At 43.7% G+C, this 17,483-nt stretch overlaps 1 protein-coding gene across 2 annotated transcripts in view; it reads right to left on the reverse strand.

Moving 5' to 3' along the window:
* Nucleotides 1-7,259: 7,259 nt before the first annotated feature.
* The window catches only part of DLGAP1 (discs, large (Drosophila) homolog-associated protein 1), a 137,060-nt gene continuing 126,836 nt past the window's right edge, over nucleotides 7,260-17,483 (reverse strand). For both annotated transcript variants that reach the window (XM_009325066.1, XM_009325058.1), the window contains 3 exons: nucleotides 12,897-12,988; nucleotides 10,311-10,463; nucleotides 7,260-7,469 (listed from right to left, as the gene is read on the reverse strand). In XM_009325066.1, coding sequence (XP_009323341.1) covers nucleotides 7,260-7,469; nucleotides 10,311-10,463; nucleotides 12,897-12,988 — 455 coding nt within the window. The remainder of the gene's footprint in view (nucleotides 7,470-10,310; nucleotides 10,464-12,896; nucleotides 12,989-17,483) is intronic.

Below are 17,483 nucleotides of genomic sequence, written 5' to 3' on the forward strand. Positions count from 1 at the left end.
CTCCTCGAGGGCATGATGCTGCCCCGGCACACCATGTAAATTGTGCTTATGGTGTCACTGATGCACTGAGAAGGGATGTCAGATATTTAGAAACTATTTAACGAAACGTTGCTCCAAGATGGGAAGGAATCTCCCCCTTCAGCTGTTGCTACAGATAGCGACAGGTCACCGATGAACTTGTTGCAGCTTTAATGGTGGTATCCAGGCTCTTCTGCCAAGTCCCTCTCCTTCCTCCCGCTTTCCTCCTTCCCTAGGGCCACTGGTGGCACTCCCTGTTTCAGCTCTCGATACCATGGCCCATGCTCTCAGTGCTCATTTCACCCCAGTACCACAGCATGGCAAAATGCCATCGCAGCTTTGGTGCACTGTCTGTGAGCTGCCTGACGGGTACCAATTTTTTCCCTTTCACTGTCAATTATTGTGTGCAGAGGTGAGGAATGACACACATGTAAGTGCATCAGTTGTCTTTATTTCCCCGCCTCAGGCCCAGCATAACCATGATTTGCCAGAACTATCGATAAATTGAAGAAGTTTCAGTATTGTTTTTTTTTTTCAGGTGGTAGGAAAGTTTTCTTCCCAAGATTGGCAAAACAAGTGGAGCACAGTGAGTTGTTATTGCGAACACTTATTCCGAATAAAAGGCAAAAAGAACATGCTATAAGATGACAAATAACATAGCCCAACTCGTGCAATGCATTAACATCTCAGTGCTACATACTTTGTGCAGCGCGCACAGCAAAAGCAGGGATGATCACGGTTCTGGTTCAAGGACTGCAGCAATCCATCGCTGAACACATGCTCACTGAGTGATTCCAGATTGCAGTTTTGAGCACCGATAGCCAGTACAATAGGAAAGAAATAAGCCATACTATTTTAAGGACATGACTTTGATAATTCTCTAGTTAAAAGCCAGGGATAGGCCGGGCATTCCCACTGGGGGAATAGGTTAGTTACATCGGAAGGCGTTACCTTTTGCTATTTAACATCTCAGCTCCCCAGTTGCCGTCTCCAAAGATGTTTGCCTTAGCACACGGTTGTTTACCCAAGTGACTTATCTTACCTCGGTGAGACATTTGATACCCATAAAACATCCATCACATTCTGTACTACTGCTTTTCTTTAACTCCAGGCAAGGCCCGCCCCTTTGCCCGAACCTTTGACAGTTTTGAGACGTGGCAGAGCGTCGCACTCGGTGCGGGGGGCTGTGCTACGTTTGCCTTCTCCGGGGGCTGCGCAATGCTTCAGTATTTCTCCTTTTTGAATAGAGCTGGCAAAATCCATAATTGCTTCCATTCTGCTTGGCTAAAAATGAGGAAAAGCCCGGCACCCCGCCACGGGGATTGTTCAGCACAGAGTCGATATGATGAAGGCCTCTGCACCAGGAGTCGCCCGTAACAGGTGGTGGCAATGTCACAGCTCAGCTTGTTTTTTAATATATCTCTTTTTTTTTCTCCTTTCATGTGTTGTTTTTTTTTTCCCCCTGGGTGGAGCACAACCGGGGAGGTGATGACTTACCTGCCACAGCTCGGTAGATCGCAATCTGGAACTGACAGAGTGTTAACACAATGCCCCAGCAGAGCTTTTCTGTCTCTAATTTCTATGATTATGTTGTTACCGGATCAGTGAAGACAACCATGAAAAACACAATTACCAGGAAGCCCTGTTCCTTTCCTCGTCCCTTTGTCTCGCTGCGGATCGGGCGTGTGACTCACAGAGCAATAGAGGACCCGCTCTATTCGCCCGCGCTACTGAAAAGGGTGCTGCCCGCCGATGGGACCCAAGCGTGGGAAAGCCTGACCGCTGGCTGAAGAGGCCAGTCACCTCATGTTTTGCAGCGGGCACCCAAATGTATCCTAATGAGTCAAGTGATAGCAGCTACCTGCTCCTGCTACCACAGCGGCCGAGCAGCAGCGCAGAAGAGGGGCTGTAAAAACCTCCCCACCACGTATGGAAGCACGGGGAAGGGAAGATGGTTGTGAATGGGCTTGCTGTGGCAGGACAGCAATTTTTTTTTAGGTCACTGGCATAGCATCAGACTAAAGGGAAAGGGGATGAGTATGTTTTGACCGTGGGTGCTGGTCCCAGGTTTGCTCAGTGCAAGCCCACCTGTGCATCGCAGGCTGGTGGGGCTGACCCGACCCCGTTATGTGATGCATAGTGGGAAAGGAGAACTTCACTTGTTGACTGCACTCCAAATCATATATAAACCTAAGACTCCAACGACAAATGCCAATAGCAGCAGAGCAGCTGATGTTTTTATTATTAATTGCTATAAAAAATGTCAGCTGAAAGTCAACACCAACTCTCAACAGATCTGATAGGTGAGCATGCTCCAAACTGACAGTTGAAATGTATTGTTTGCCTATTGCGTGCTGCAAAAATAAATGTCTAGCAGGAGAGAACAGACTTTGGCAAACAAACTGACAACAAGCTATGCTTGTGGGGAAGGCTCATGCGTTGATCTGGAAGGGAACATTGAGTATAAATAGGGATAAAGTTTACCTTAAGCATGCATGAAAGGCAGGGCTATGAGCCATGGTTTGGACTTCTTCGTTCTTCTGACGGAGAACAGCTTGAAACATATCTGCTATTTTACGCCTTCTGATCTATTGTCATTACAAAGAGATACCAGCCACCTCAGAAAGGTTTTTAAATAATAAAACATTTTTTTTCCCCATCCCTGGTGTATCAGTTTATCAGTGACCAAGAAGAACATAAATTCCAGCAGATGAAGAGAAATCCCTTCATCTCGGTGGTAATAAACCTTTAAGCAGAAGTTTCCCTGCCTATAGGTCCCTGGCACAAATCTTTCTGATCTTCCTGTGCGGAGGGACTAAACGTGGGCAGACGGTATGTGGCGCAGCACTGGCATGCTATTGATATAACTGAATCAGAATCTGTTTAAATGCTGGTATAGCCATGAACGACATCATCCGGGACATATTTCTGTGGGATTTGGTGACTGTCTTTGTTTCACGTACAGGGAAAAACGCAGTCTGGAAGCAGGATCCCAGTGAAGGAAAAGTCAGCTATCTCTACCAGGGGTCTCTTTCGCCGTGCCCCCACCCTCCTCCCGCCCCCGAGTTTCAGCCATCACCGGAGATAAGCACAAGATGAGGGGAACCGCGGGGAGGGGGAGGAGAAACAGGCTGGGGGTTTCTCGCTGCTTCTTTTGAAGTCACCAGTGTAACTCCTGACATCTTCAGTGGGGTTTGGCTGGGCTCCGTGCAGAAGCGCCTTTGAAGGTTTTGGTAAGGCTCAAGGCCTTGATCACGGCAACCTTTACGCCTCTGAGTAACTCTGTGCAGATGAGCCCTTCCAGGGCGCTCAGCGGGACTCTTCGTATGAGACTTTGCAGGATCGGTCTTAAGCAATGAGTGCTTAAGAGGAGCATTCTGCTTGTCGCGCTTTTATCCTCGACCACATCAAATGAAACGCCTTGGCAGTTCTGGGAGAACAAATTTGCATTGAAAACCCACAGCTCTTACAAGCAGTGCATTAATTATTTTATTAATTTGCTCTTTTTACATTATGGGAAACATTCATCTATTTACATTTTCCTGTCCACACACAAACTAGATAGATAATCCTATGGAAACCCAAATCGTTAAGCCATAAAAACACTCTCCTCCGTCTAAAGGCTTTCAAACTTGTGTCTTTTGTTTCAAATCAAAAACATTTTTAAAATCACATTTGGGAATGCAGGTAGGCCAGTGATTAACATTCCAGTTGTTACTTAAAATATGCATTTGACCATTTTCCTTAAAAAAAAAACCCCAAACCAAAAACTCAATAAATTCACAAAGATACAGTTTAAATTAAAGTGATAGTGCACATCAAAGCATTAAGGGAACACCAATAAATAAACCGAAATATATTACAAATAAATTATTTCTATTTACCTTTTCAAATATTAAAAATCTTTAATCCATTTCTTCATCTTTCTTTACAAAAAGATTATGAGAATTTTATGGAAACATCTGCAAAAAATATAATAAATACTTTTTTTTTTAAACTTTTGAAGCAGGAGACAAAAACAACACTTTCTAAAATTTCCCCCAAGGAAAAAAAAAGCAATACTTTAGTCCCAAAGTGAAACAGAATATAGGCATTTTTAATATACACTGGGCAGGTTAGACTAAAAACGGTTACAAATTATACTAAAACAGATGATAGAGCAAATACACTAGCATTAGTGTCGGTAAATGAGTCGAGTGGTTAACTAGTGGCGTTCTAGGGGCAGAATTATTCTATTTTATAGTTCTTGGTCTTGGCTGTATTTTTAATATTTTACTAAAAAACTAAGCAAACATTATAATACCCTCTTCAGCGCCAAATGAACTAACAGGCATTCAGCTAAGAATAGATTCATTTAAAATAGATACGAAAAATATTCTATAATATACAAATACAATAATTCATAATGTACAAGACTAGATAGTCTTCGTTGTTCTGCTTTTTTAGGGGGAAACTTGCTGGATATAAATTTCTGTAGCCACTTGTCAACCAAAGTCTGAACTCATCTTTCATAAAACGTTCACAAAACTAAATAATTCTGCGACACAGTTGTGAATGTGGACTCTCACCTGGATACTGCTTTGAATATTTCAGTACAAATGAGTTCCAAATAATTAATACTTCCTATGACTATATATGCTCAAAAGTGGCAGTTGGCACTATTACATACTGCAAACACGGTGATGTTTCATTGCTGCTAAAAGTTAAACACAGTGTTTCAAAACTAGCAAATACACTGGTATTCAAACGCTTAGAGGGTCAAACCTTTCAAAGCTCCTGTAACACAAAGCACTCTAGGGTTACACTGGATTTCTGATTACTCTAGTTAAAAGTCTTCTATATATTAAATTATTAGCCCTTATCTTGTAAACCACAGCAGTAAATATTTGTGCCCTGTTTATAAAGACATAGCTCAGATATCAATGGCTTTGAGAGGTAGCAAATTCTCTAGTGGTTTTAGTATGCTCTCATGAAAATACTTGGTGCCAGAACCTATCACCTCTCCTATTTTCTTGAATAAAATTAAATTAGCACCTGGCTATGATGTTGTAGGAAAAGAAGCTGTCTGGCATGATCTCGATGAATAGTTTTAGCAAGAGCTCAACTTTTTGATGATGATTTTAAATGCTTTTTAAATGCAAGCTGCAGAATTGCACCACCCGTGCAGTGGGACTTTTTGCGAGTTGGACCGTCCATAGAAGTTTAACAGCTACGGACACAGGCAGCCAGCGCTGGGGTGTGTGGCAATGGCTGCGCCCTGTGCCCCTCCATGGGGGGGGGCTGTCCCTGCCCCTGCTCCCGTTGGGAGCAGAAATCAGCCTGCCTTCCTCTCCCACATAGCCCTGCCCTGGCAGCCAGGGCGAAGAGCACGCAGGGACCAGCGGAGGGGTCCGGAAAGCATCACCGCGGGGCCGCGCGCACACCGGGGGCCACACAGCCCTCCTCTGCCCCGGACCAGCCCCATCGTCCAAACCGGCTCACGCTAATTCTGCTTTCAGCAGCACATGCCAGCTAGGCACGCGTGTGCGCACACACAGACTCACACGCACACACACGCACAACTTGCTTTCGGCAACATGCCTGACATAGCTTTCCTAATGTTGGCACAAGAGGTTTCGGTAAGCGGCATGGTCAGCGTCGTTCCCTGTCGGAGGAGGCGGAGGACAAGCTCCTGCCTCAGCTTGGGGGTGGCTGGGGGGGACAGACACTCAGGGGCTGACCTCTCAACGCTCCTCTCCAGCCCCATTGTCTGCCATTTCCCCCCAGTATTAATGAGCTACTTGGGATGCATATTTTTCGTGATTGCAAAACAATGGCAGAAGGCAGGGTAGGAAGGCTTGTTGTGAAAAAAAACTAAGTTCATATCGATCCCATAACTTGTGAAAAATACTTTATTGTTCTTCTTCAAATGGGTATTTTATACTATTAAGAGGAGGCTGAATTAGAAACTTACTCCTAGATATGGACCGTTTGGTGATAAGCAGTCCGAACAGTAGCATACAACCGGCTGTGGACAGAGCAAAGCAAGCCTGGCCTGGAAAAGCATCAGAGGCTCCATGTGCAGCAATTCGCCTACAGGTGTCCGTGTGTGGCTGCGTGGACGTGTGAGATCGGATGGTCCCACCGAGATTAAGACATCAACAAAACCAAGCTTTTTTTCTTTTTTCTTTTTTTTTTAACCAATATAATCCATACAATACAATACAAGAGGAATTGACAATACAGTACAATTTTAAAAATTCTTAATACTTGGACAAGAAAATCCTTCTTTTATATTATCTCTTCAACTGTCATTGCTTCTTATCTCCTTCCTTTTCACTCTTTTATTGCCTTTCAAAATAGATTATTTCCCTGGAAGATCGAATTTACAATCTTCTGCTGATTGAAATGTTTAAGTAGTGATTGATGAAATAAAAATGAGGCAGTTTGTGCAGCTGTGAGTGTGCAGGTATCTTTCCACAGGATCTTTTCTATCCCTCGCCATCTCACCTGTGGGATACACTTCCACTTTTTCACCCCCACAGAACTGTGTTTTTTCTCTCCCCCTCCCCACTCCCGCCCCAGCCCACTCCCCTTGTGTGACTCCTTAAATTCAGGTGAAAAGGTGTGATTCGGAGGTTTAGAATAAAGTGCGCCATCTGCTTTAAAAAAAACAGTAATAAAAAGAAGGGAATCCGAGTCATAGCTCCTTTCATCTTTTGTGAGGAAGACGGCAGAGTCCGAAAGGATCACCCTGCATGACTGAAATTTCCAAAGTCCCCTACAGTTTGATATTGCTGTACACTGGGTAACAGACTAGCTTTAGGTCAACTAAAGATCATGAGTAAGTTAAACGGAGCATCTACTGTACAGGTGCGCGGGTGTGTGGAAGTCTGAGCGCTGCGTTTATTTGTTTCAAACAGAAAAAAAAAGGATCGTACTCGTTTACATGAGGCAAAGTGGCAGCATCAGTACATGTGACAAAGCATCATGATGACATGGGCGAGCCTTCAGAAAGCAAGGGTGATTAGAGGACATCTCTCGGAGGACCGACAACTACGCCACGGCAGTGGAGTTCACTGGGAGCATCAGGGCGGCTGTGTACAGAGAGAGGGGAGGGGGAGAGAAGGGGAGAGAGAGCGAGAGAGAGGAGGAGGAGGAGGAGGTACAAATACTTCGTGGTGACCTTGAGCAGGAGCCTAGAGGGGCAGATTATACATGAGGCTTGTCTTGCCAGAGAGAGTCCTCCCGGTTGGATCCCTTCATAGCCTGGTCTGGGCTTCGGGGATGTATATCTCAATGCTTTCGGCGCTCTCGGTAGCTGAGTTCTGGCGGACCGATGCAGCGCGCTTGGCAGCCATCAGCCGTTTCCGGGCCTCTTGACGCTGCGAGCTTTCCAGAGAGCGTTCTCGTATGAGTGGCACCTGACCTTTCGATGGCTTCTTTGGCACTGGAGGAGGGACCCTTCTCTCCTGATCAAAGCAGAAGGTTAATGGCATTATACAGCTTCTCAGGGAAAGGCGGGAAAAACTAGGATACGTCAGTAGTTAGAACACACATTTTACCTAAGGTTTGTTAGCTCTTATCTGCCTTTCTGTCTTCAGTGAACTGGCTTTTGTGCTCAAGGGTTCATAAACATAGGGCAAGGGCAAAGGGGAGGGGAGGGCCGGCCGCAGTGCTACTTCTCCTCAGGGACGAGACCCCCACCGCTAACCGCTTAGTGTGGCTCCCCGGGGCGGGGGGGGATCCAGGCGTCTCCTCCTGGTGCCAGGGACTAGAAAGGAGAGCATCTCGGACACAGCCTCCCGCCGCCAGCGCAGCCGCGTGCAGCTGGGGAGCGGACGCCGCTCTCGGCAGAGGAACTCTGGAGAGCCCCAACTCCTGGGCCACCCCCTTCTATACGTGCGTAACGCTAGGCGCTCTTGCGACACGGAGGTACCGTGGCTTTGGCGTTCCCAAACGCAGATGGGAACTAGCTGCCTGCAGCTGGTGCATCAGAATAAATACTTAAAAAAACCACCATATATTTATGTATGTATTTTATAGTGGCTTAATGGCTGCTCAAAAATCCCACACTTTGGGTCTCACTGTGCAAGCTCATAAACTCTAGCCTCCTGCTAAATAGGCATGACAAGCTACAGTCAGCTAGAAATAGAAAAAAATGGTAGGAAAAACTTAAAAACCATTAAGAGAACATGCATTAATCATCACGGTGGCAGCTAGCTCCAGATACACGATCAACAAGGAGGACTTTTATGTATATCCTGGTGCATGTACACACACACAAAAACCCAAAAAACCCCTCAGAGAAGGATCTCTCCCGAAAAAGAAAAGTGTATTCAGGTCTGAATTTCAGGCGGCCACAAAGACTTTGTCAAGTTAATTAGATTGTCTTTTAAGTTACATCCCCTTCCAACTGTGAACACGGTCTCTGAGTGAAGGGATTTTATCGCACTACAAAGGTTCCATTCTGCCCTTTTGCTTTCTCTCATGCTGCTCACAACAGCTTCCACGGCTCGAAATATAAAGGTGCTTAGTTACACTTATTCATACTTCGCTTTTTCTCTCCATCCAAGGATTAATCTATGCTGCTTAAAAAGGGCCCAGTGGCAAAGGCCAAAGGCAACTGCAAATATCAATTCCACAGAAAGTTTTTTCTTCTTTTTTTTTTTTTATCCTTTTTAAGAAAGGAGATGATCTGTTTCATCTAAAATCATAGACAAATGCTGTTGAAACAGGAACACAGTCAGTGTAATTCTTTAAAATCTTTACCTTCCTACTGTAGGTCCCTTTCTTCAGCACTACTTAACTTCCTTTAACCCGTTATAGTCTTCTTTTTGTTGGAAACTCTTTGAAATGTTTTTCAGAAGCAAAGAAAAGGCACATTTTTTTTAAGGAAAGCTCTCGTTTCTTACTGCTGCAATTGCAAACACTCGGCCTACCCGCTTTACTGTAAAAGCTAATGAAAGACCATACACCAGCGTTTCTGTGCATGCATGTTTGACGGTTTTAACCTCCTTTTCTGACAGATACTGAAAAAAAAAAGAAGATAAGAAAATGACTTGCCTTCAGTACCTTGGGCTAGGAAAACACATTCCCATTCATTCCCCTACAAAACACACTAGGTGTGCACAAATGGTGTGAACATGGCACTCCTAAGTCAGGAATGAGTATTTAGTCTTGATCGGAGGAGGAGGGAGAGTGCTACCAGCACTGCCTTTGCAAACTTCCTGCTGCAAGATTAATGGGGTTTGATATTATTATGGTTATTTGTCCAAAAGAAAACATCGCTTTGGTCATCGGCAGCCAGCTGACCGTAAGTTGGGGCAGCCCGGGCTCCTGTCTGAGCCACTGTACCTGTAGGTCACGTTCCCCCTCCTTCTGGTGACCCTACCTGTTGGTTCTATTCATTGGTATCAGACCAGCCACAGTGGAAATTCAGCCATCAAATGACATACCTATAGGAGCGTGACATTAGACCGTTGATTCCTCTAGGAATGGGCCTGTCTTTTAAGGATTTTCTGAAACATTTGTGTATTTTGGCTCACCCAAGTGCTGTTTGTCTCGATGCGGATAGTGAGCAGAAAAATAAGGCAATGGTGCCAAATGAGAATGGAAAGTGAAATGTGGCTTACACTTGGAGATGTGGTAGTTTTTCATGGTGACAGAAGAAGACTACATTTAAAAAAAAAGACCAAAGCTCCAGATGATTTTTTGCTACCTTGGATAAACAACACTACCAGCAAAGTGAACCTGGTTGTGAAATAACCCATTAAAAAAAACCCCAGATAAACAAAAACCAAACAAACAGACAAAAAGAAAAAGATGTAGAAGTTCTTTCATGTAACATTTTGGAAGGCATATTTTTGATATTGCTCTGTTTGTAATCTCGTTACCAAAGTCAGCAATGGTTACAGTGCTTCCCTAGTTTTTTCAGTAACACAACCTAGAACTCTTGCTATATGCAATAATATGAACCGTAAATGTGATTTATTTAATTTTAAGAATCAATATATAAGGCAGTTCCTTCCAACGATTGGTCGTCTAATACGATTAATGTAAAGCTTAACAAAGTACCACATACCCATTATCCGATTCACAAAGACAGATTTGGTTTAAAAATATGCCTGAAACATATTACAGATAATATCCCAAATGATTATTATGTAAACATTGTTATTACAATGAAATTAATTTGATATGAGCTTCATTTCACATTTTTAATGTCAACACTGTAACACAGAGGCCTATTTAATCTGTCCAGTATTTGTGCAGGGTTTTAAATGAAGCATACAAAATCTACAATGTTCTACCTTCTTGTCATGAGGATCCATCTGTTTCCAATTATTGGCCTTTAACTGATGAAGTTCATCAAATTTCATACTAATATTTTCTATGGACAACTGCAGCATATCCCAAAACCCTGCTAAATCCTGGGAGGTCGGCCGTGGATGTGCATTAGGATTCTGTACAACAGAAGAAAAAAACATGTTGGCTTTAGTACCTCTTAATGTAAAGCATTTGTGCAAGTGGTTATGAATCTCACTAGCAAAGCAGTTTCAGTAGATCCAAGCAATTGGTGAGACACAGAGAGAGAAACAAAGCGGAGTGCTACTTACTGGTGGGGGTTTTTGCGAGGAGTCTGGCTCCGTGTTGAGCCGCTGTGCCCCCCGCAAGCCCCCACTCACTGAAGGCAGTGGCTACCTGCCGTGGACCACGGGGAAAAGGCACATGGCAGGTCCCCTGTGACAGGATCTGCCTAGGGATGTTCCTGGGCACAACCGGTGGGTTCAAGGGTGATATCCTAACCACACTGAAATTAATTGCCAGCCTCCTCTTCACTTTCATGAGGAAGGATTCCCTGCCACGTTCACGCTTGTAGAAAGCCTGATACCTGTGCAAACGTACATTTGCTGCATATGCAAATAGTGATAGACCGACGCATGAACACTTCTTCCACACTCTAAGAATCTAAGGGCTACAGAAATACACCATTTCAAGTAAAATTGCCTCTTACACACCTCAGGCCAATTTCTTAATTTTTTTTTGACAAGAATAACCTCTGCAGGGTGAAAAGCTCAGAAGAGAATATGCAGAAGCACAGCGATCCCATTTTTATGGGCGCGTTTTTGGGAAGAGTGAGACTGGGACACAGGTGGGGAGTGTTGCTTTGCGTGTGATAACTCAGTCCAGTTCATCAGCCCCAGAGCATTGCACAGAAGAGCACACCTGGACCGTCAGCATCTCTAGCACGGCATGGGCCAGAGGCTGGTGACCCGAGAGGTCCTGTGCTGTCTTGTGACCCTTCAGCGCAACCCAGCTCTGAACACTTTCTGCGTGCAGTGGGCATATATGAAACTGTTCCTGCTGCTCTGGCAGAGTTCGTATGAGGGAAAGCTTTCTACAAGATGTGTATCTGTAAGCTGGTTCCCAATTGAAACTCTTCAAATAAAATGAGATGTTGCATACGCTCACTTCAAGATGTTTTTCATAAATGCTGAGCAGTCCCTGTGCCAATCTGAGTCAGCAAGGTTTCATAGCTGCTGTGGCCTTGTAAGATTACATTGATGTATTGTTATTAATAAAGAATAAATAAATAATTATTAGACCCCTGCATGTTGTTTTACATAGCTCAAGTTTTACTCTGTGTTTAAGTTTTCTCCCTCACCAGAAGCAAAAAACACAAAAGAGTCAGTTGCTTGCCTTAAGAAATTTCTATTTGTGCTTTTCACAGCAACACGGACAAGTGATTTTGGTAGGATGATTGTGCCACCAAAGCAGCAATTACTGAAAAAAAAAAAGTATATATTTTTAGATCTTAAGGAGACCAGAGATTATACCTGGATTCCCAGTTTTTCAGTGCTTGACACTAGCAGGTTGCCCAGTTGTAGGCTTTTATTTACAAAGATGAGCAACCAGAACACTTTTTCAATTTTTATATTAAGAATTGGAAGGTTTAGACAGAACCTGCATTTGTCCGCTGAGGCAAATTTTAGTTTGGGCCTTGATTTCCAGAGGTGCATTAACTGAAGTGGAAGACGGTCACCCCACTCTGGGGAGTATCACAGAGTTTGCCTTCCCTTCCCTATTCTATGCTGATAGAGCATAATGCTCTATGCTTTTGGGGCTTCTAGGAATTTATGCCAAAATTGGGAATTAAATGTATTGCATCTACTCTGCAAGGATGGATAGTTAATTAAAAAGTTTGAAAATTTTTATAAGTGGTGGAATTTTTGAGAATACTACTTTAGGTACATGGTGTGAAATGCATTTTTATTTATCAACAGAAATATCATTCTGATTCTACAACTACTAACAGCATAAAAACAGCAAATAATAATAATAGTGGTAGCATATACCAATTATATACAGTAATAATAGTGATAACATACTGGCTCTTTGCCTCTTTGCCCTTTTAGCACTCTGGAAAATGACTTTCACTGTTGGGGTTGTGGAACATGAGGCACCAACTTTCAGTGTCTGATTTTCTGGTATTTCTGTCTTGCTGAATACAGGCGGCATTGGGATTACATGGGAAAGCCCCACTCGTGAGACTTCTGGTCCACTCTGAAAGACCCCGAGGAGGCACCCATGCATCTCTGTGCCCATGTGAACTGAACTCAGAGGGCAAGGGACAGATCCTTGCTCCTCTGAACTCAGTAGCAGAGCCTCAGTGATATTTGACCCAAAGCTTTTTCCCTGTCTTTATTTTAGGGATCCCAAGCTATTGTGAAACTCATGCTGACTCCACCAGGTTTGACAGAGTTACTCCCAAATTCATATCAAGGCCTTTACTGGAAAAATTACTGTATTAGTCAGAAAATCTGTCTAGTTTAGGTATGATTATTCACAGGGTTAGTAAAAGGCACACAACAGTGTCTAGCAGAAAAGGTACATACCAGGTTTTCTTCACAAAGTTCTCTGAACTGGTAAAATTTCTGAGCCATGAGAAGCTGTGCACTGCCCACCGCAGTTCGAATTTTTCCTAGAACTGAGAGAAAAAGAAATGTAAGTCACGATGCTTTCTTTGCTGTGGGCAACTAAAAGCCTATAAAAAGAGCGAAGAAGGCTGCACAATAGTCAGCTGTGGCTTTCAAAAAGCATGTTATCTTTCAGTCACGGATTAGAGAGAAACTGATAAATCTGAGGCCAGATCTGCACCAGGCAAAGGCGTACTGCAACGGCTCCCAGGGCAGCTTGCATTGGCAAAAATACACATCTGTTGCTGCAGTGTAGTCTCATTCCCCCAGTAAGACCAGTTCCAACCAGCAAAGAGCACTTCTATGGCAGTATAAATACGGCTAATCAAAAGCTTTTGCAACCTGTATAGAAAGCTCTCCACAAAACACCTTTTGTCATCACTGTGACCCAGGCTCAGGCTTTGAATAGAAACCCAGCTCCCTGCACAAGGACATGCGGCTTTCAAACCCTGTGATGCCATCTACACTGCTTGGAAAACACTGCACCTACCAGCATTTCTGCCATCTCACTTAGCAACTCGGCACCTTGTTTTCAGGTTTAGCTGAGTGTTGCTCGATCTGAGCCCCAGAAAGTGAACAGTGATTTTAATGCACATCGATGAATCTCATTCGGACCCTCTAAGTATTTTCCATGAGCACAATCTGAAGTGGCTTCTGCCTTTGAATCAGGATGCCCAGGCATACTTCAGGGAGCAATCACACCCTGGCCTCTCCTCCTTGCTGGAGACCTGGAGGGAGGTGTCAAAGAGTCCTAGCCCAGCTCCTGTGCTGTCTGGGGACTCCTTTGTACAGGCAGCTGGGTACTTACAGTCTCTTTGGACTGACTGAGTACTGTGAAGGACTGCAGTGAACCAGAAAACAGCCCATAGTAAATGCCTCTGAGTAAAACAGGAGCTCATATTGTTTTGATTGCGTCCAACCTCACTGAAACGGTGGGGTTTCACTGCTGCAAGCGGTAGTTGAGAATATGCTACCTGAAACTGAGGCATACACTGGTGCATTCAGAGACCTGCACATCCTTGGGGCTTTGCCGAGTTCTGGTCGAGGGGGAGTGTGCGTGTGTGTATGTGAAAAAAGAAGCAAGCATGCAGAAACAGAGCAGACAGACAGACATGGCCTCAACTGGCAGTAGAACAGTGAATCCAGAAAAGAGAGTGTGATTTTGGGGACTGCTGATCGAAAGAAAATTGATGCTGTGAGCAAGAAAGCAGCTACCGGTTTGTTTGAGACTTTCAGTGCTCAGGAAAAAAAAACAACTACTGTGCTTATGCATGTCTTTACATAAACAGGCTGGCATCACGGACGTATCTGGCTCCACCATTAATTTTCCCTCTCAGCTGAAGCAACTTATTATCCTGCAATTCTTTGGTTAAATGTTTATTTTAAAATTAGTTTCATTTAATAAAAAATATGATTACCACTTCATTAATGAAAAACATGAATGGCAGCCATTGTATCACAATTTTCACTATCATTTCTACTCATAGATATTTGCATTGTCCCAGCCCTCATATAAACACAGCAACTTCTCCCTGACAAATTTACAGTCTGGATACACAAGGCAGGTGAGGGAGGAACAGGAAAAACAAAGAGATTAAGTGGCCTGCTCAAGGTGAGTGAATTGTTGACAGAGCCTAGAAGACATACTGGTCCTAAGCTGCCATCCTCTGTACCATCCCTTGGGCACGGTCACTTTTTGTATAAAACCTAACACAACATTAGCAGAGCTCCACTGGGAAAATACTGCTAAGTATTTTGACTTACCACAGTGAAAAATAAACAAATAGATAAATAAATAAATACAACCTTGCTATAACCCCTTCTGACAGCATTTTTAGGGTCTCATGGTCCTTTGACCGGCCGCGGTATATGTCAGCAGCTTGCAACCAGAATGCCACCATGCAGTGTTTGGTAAGAGAAAGGCCTCTCCAAGGGATTCACTTGCGTAGCCACACGCTAAGCAAACTGGCCCAAACAGTCATGATGAACTGAAATCAGACACACAGTAGTACAAAATCCATGCTCTGCTCCTTCAAGGCAAGCGCCTTTTCCTTCAGCAGCCTTAAAGCTTGCTCCTTAAGGCTGCTGAAGGAAAAGTGGGATGTGGAGTTCATTTATACTTTAGACATACAAAGGGGAAAAAAAAAGGGGGGGGGGGGAGGAGAGAGTCTTTTCACATTTTTTTCAGAAACTATAGGAGAGAGCTCTGTGAACACACACAGAGCCCAGACTTTCATTTTGTTCCCAGAACTCAGCTCAGCACTGCCAGGAAATAGCCGTGAGCTGGAAGATTCACTAAGCAGAATATTTTCAGCATATTGCGCAGGGAGTTTTGCACACAACTCTCATTATTGTTAGCAAGGCTTGCGTGTCTAATTCTATGCGCACAGTGCTGAAAATGGACCCCTTGGTGTGTCTAGTCATTTATGCAACCCAATATGCAAACCACTCAACTGAAAGGACTCTTCAATAGTAGGAGGAGCTACTCCGGGAGCTTTCATGTGGTTCCCATTGTTATGAAAACTCTTCCCACTGAGTATATTTGGGAACAGCTGCCTCATCTGGAGCTCGGCCACTCTGACGCTTCCCAAGACTTGAGAATGGGAGAAAAAACAGTCTCTCGACTTCTTGGGACAAAAAAAGACAAGGCGGGCTCTTCCTGGAAACCTGCACCACCCGAGCTGGAAATCACATCCCAAGCATGAAGAAATGTAAATACACCTTGCTGGTGATGGATGGGAATGTGCCCCTTTCTTTGAGGGAAGAAGAGCTTAATATTCAGAGATCTCAGCAGAGGGAAAAGGAAGTCCTTGTCCTTGGCTGCCTAGCGACTGGCTATTTGCCTAAAAACCATCATCCCAGCTGACTGTGGGATGCATGCTGATGCTGTTCTCCATTGTTGACACTTCTGCTGTAGCTGTGGCTGTATCTAGTCAAGTGTCACTGATTCCTTGCCCCTCAAAAGCAAGCGGTCTGTTAATGTGCAACCAGTCAACAACCAACTCCGTCACGGAAGTTAGGGAAGAAAAAAAAAAAAGACAAAGCATGTGAAAGACTGAAAGGAATCTCTCCAGAAGGCACAAAGCCTTATCAATAGTTTTGTTTCCAAATGCACGTTGCTTTTAGTGTTTCAAGGCAGAGTGCTCGTTTCGCTTACTCAGTCAAAACCTCCGGTGCCAAAGAGAAAGGCCAAGGTGTAGTAAAAAAAACAAAAAGTAAAAATAGACTGATAATTTCTGAGGAGAAAATCCTGTGAGGTTTGAAGCCAAATACCAAGAAAATAAGTGGAATTGCAAAGATAATGCTCAAAATATGTAAGAAAAGAATTAGAGAAATCTTTAACAGCAAGGGAGATGGGGTACAGGAGAAAAACATACAAACATTCAAATCGATGTGTCCAGCTAATAGGATACAAACAAAATGTATAAAACCAAGCGACAACAAAAAATGCCAACCCATCAAGATGCAATCACAACGGACTTAAACACCTATATAATGTTATTCATGTCTGCTTTCTATTCCATACAGGGTTATACAGCACACTCAGCACTGTTGGATCTGAATGCCTTCCAGTAACGCATTAAGCAACATTATTAACATCCATCATATGCTTTGCTGTCACCCCTTCCCCAGGGCAAGAAGTGTGTCTACTGCAAATTGTTTTGGTTTTATAGTTTGAATTTCCCCCCCCCCTTCTTTGACCTCTCTTCCTTGTAAATCCAGTTCTTTCCTGCGATGACTTTTAAGAAATAGACAGTTATGTCTATTCTGGAAGAACTGCTTCGGTATAGCTATTTTGATATAATTCAGCTATTGTGGAGTGCCTCCTCACTATTATTGTTTTTGACTAGGGGTCGCAGAATGTTATTCTAGGATAGACACATACCAGTGAATTTCCTTGTGTCTTTAACCCCGCAACCTGTTCTCCTTTTAAAACATTCTTAAATATAAACTTAGACTACATGCTGTTCAAGCAATAAGTTCCTGCTTCTCTTGGTTCTAAGAATTGCATAGGACCTACTTTGGGATTGTGGAGCTCTATGTATCTCCTCCTTCTCGTCCCTCTCCCCCCATTTTCATGGGAAAAGAAATGAAACAACAAAAAAAAGAATTTCAAACACAAGCAAAGAATTGGTGAGATTGGTGTCTGCTCTACCTTGGAAGGAGACTGTGTGTGTAATGAGGATAACAAAATATAAGAAAACAACAACAAAAAACATCTGAAGTGATGAGAAAAGTCATCACATAGAAGCCACAGGAGTTTTGAGCAGCAGCAACATTATTTGGCCTTAGAACACTAACTGATCTCTTTGCATTTCAACTTTGACAGGCCCCAGGGTCTAACAAGTGACAAAGGAGTCACTTTAGAACTGTGACTATCAAATACCCTTAATGTGAAAACACCTGGCTGGTAGGCAGGGCGTGAGCTAGGGAACAGAAAACCAGCGACTTGTTCATTGCCCCAAGAGCAAGTGGCAGGAACAATAGCCGAAATTACAGGGACAC

This window comes from Pygoscelis adeliae, unplaced genomic scaffold (assembly GCF_000699105.1).
Source record: "Pygoscelis adeliae isolate BGI_AS28 unplaced genomic scaffold, ASM69910v1 Scaffold260, whole genome shotgun sequence".
Classification (NCBI taxonomy): domain Eukaryota; kingdom Metazoa; phylum Chordata; class Aves; order Sphenisciformes; family Spheniscidae; genus Pygoscelis; species Pygoscelis adeliae.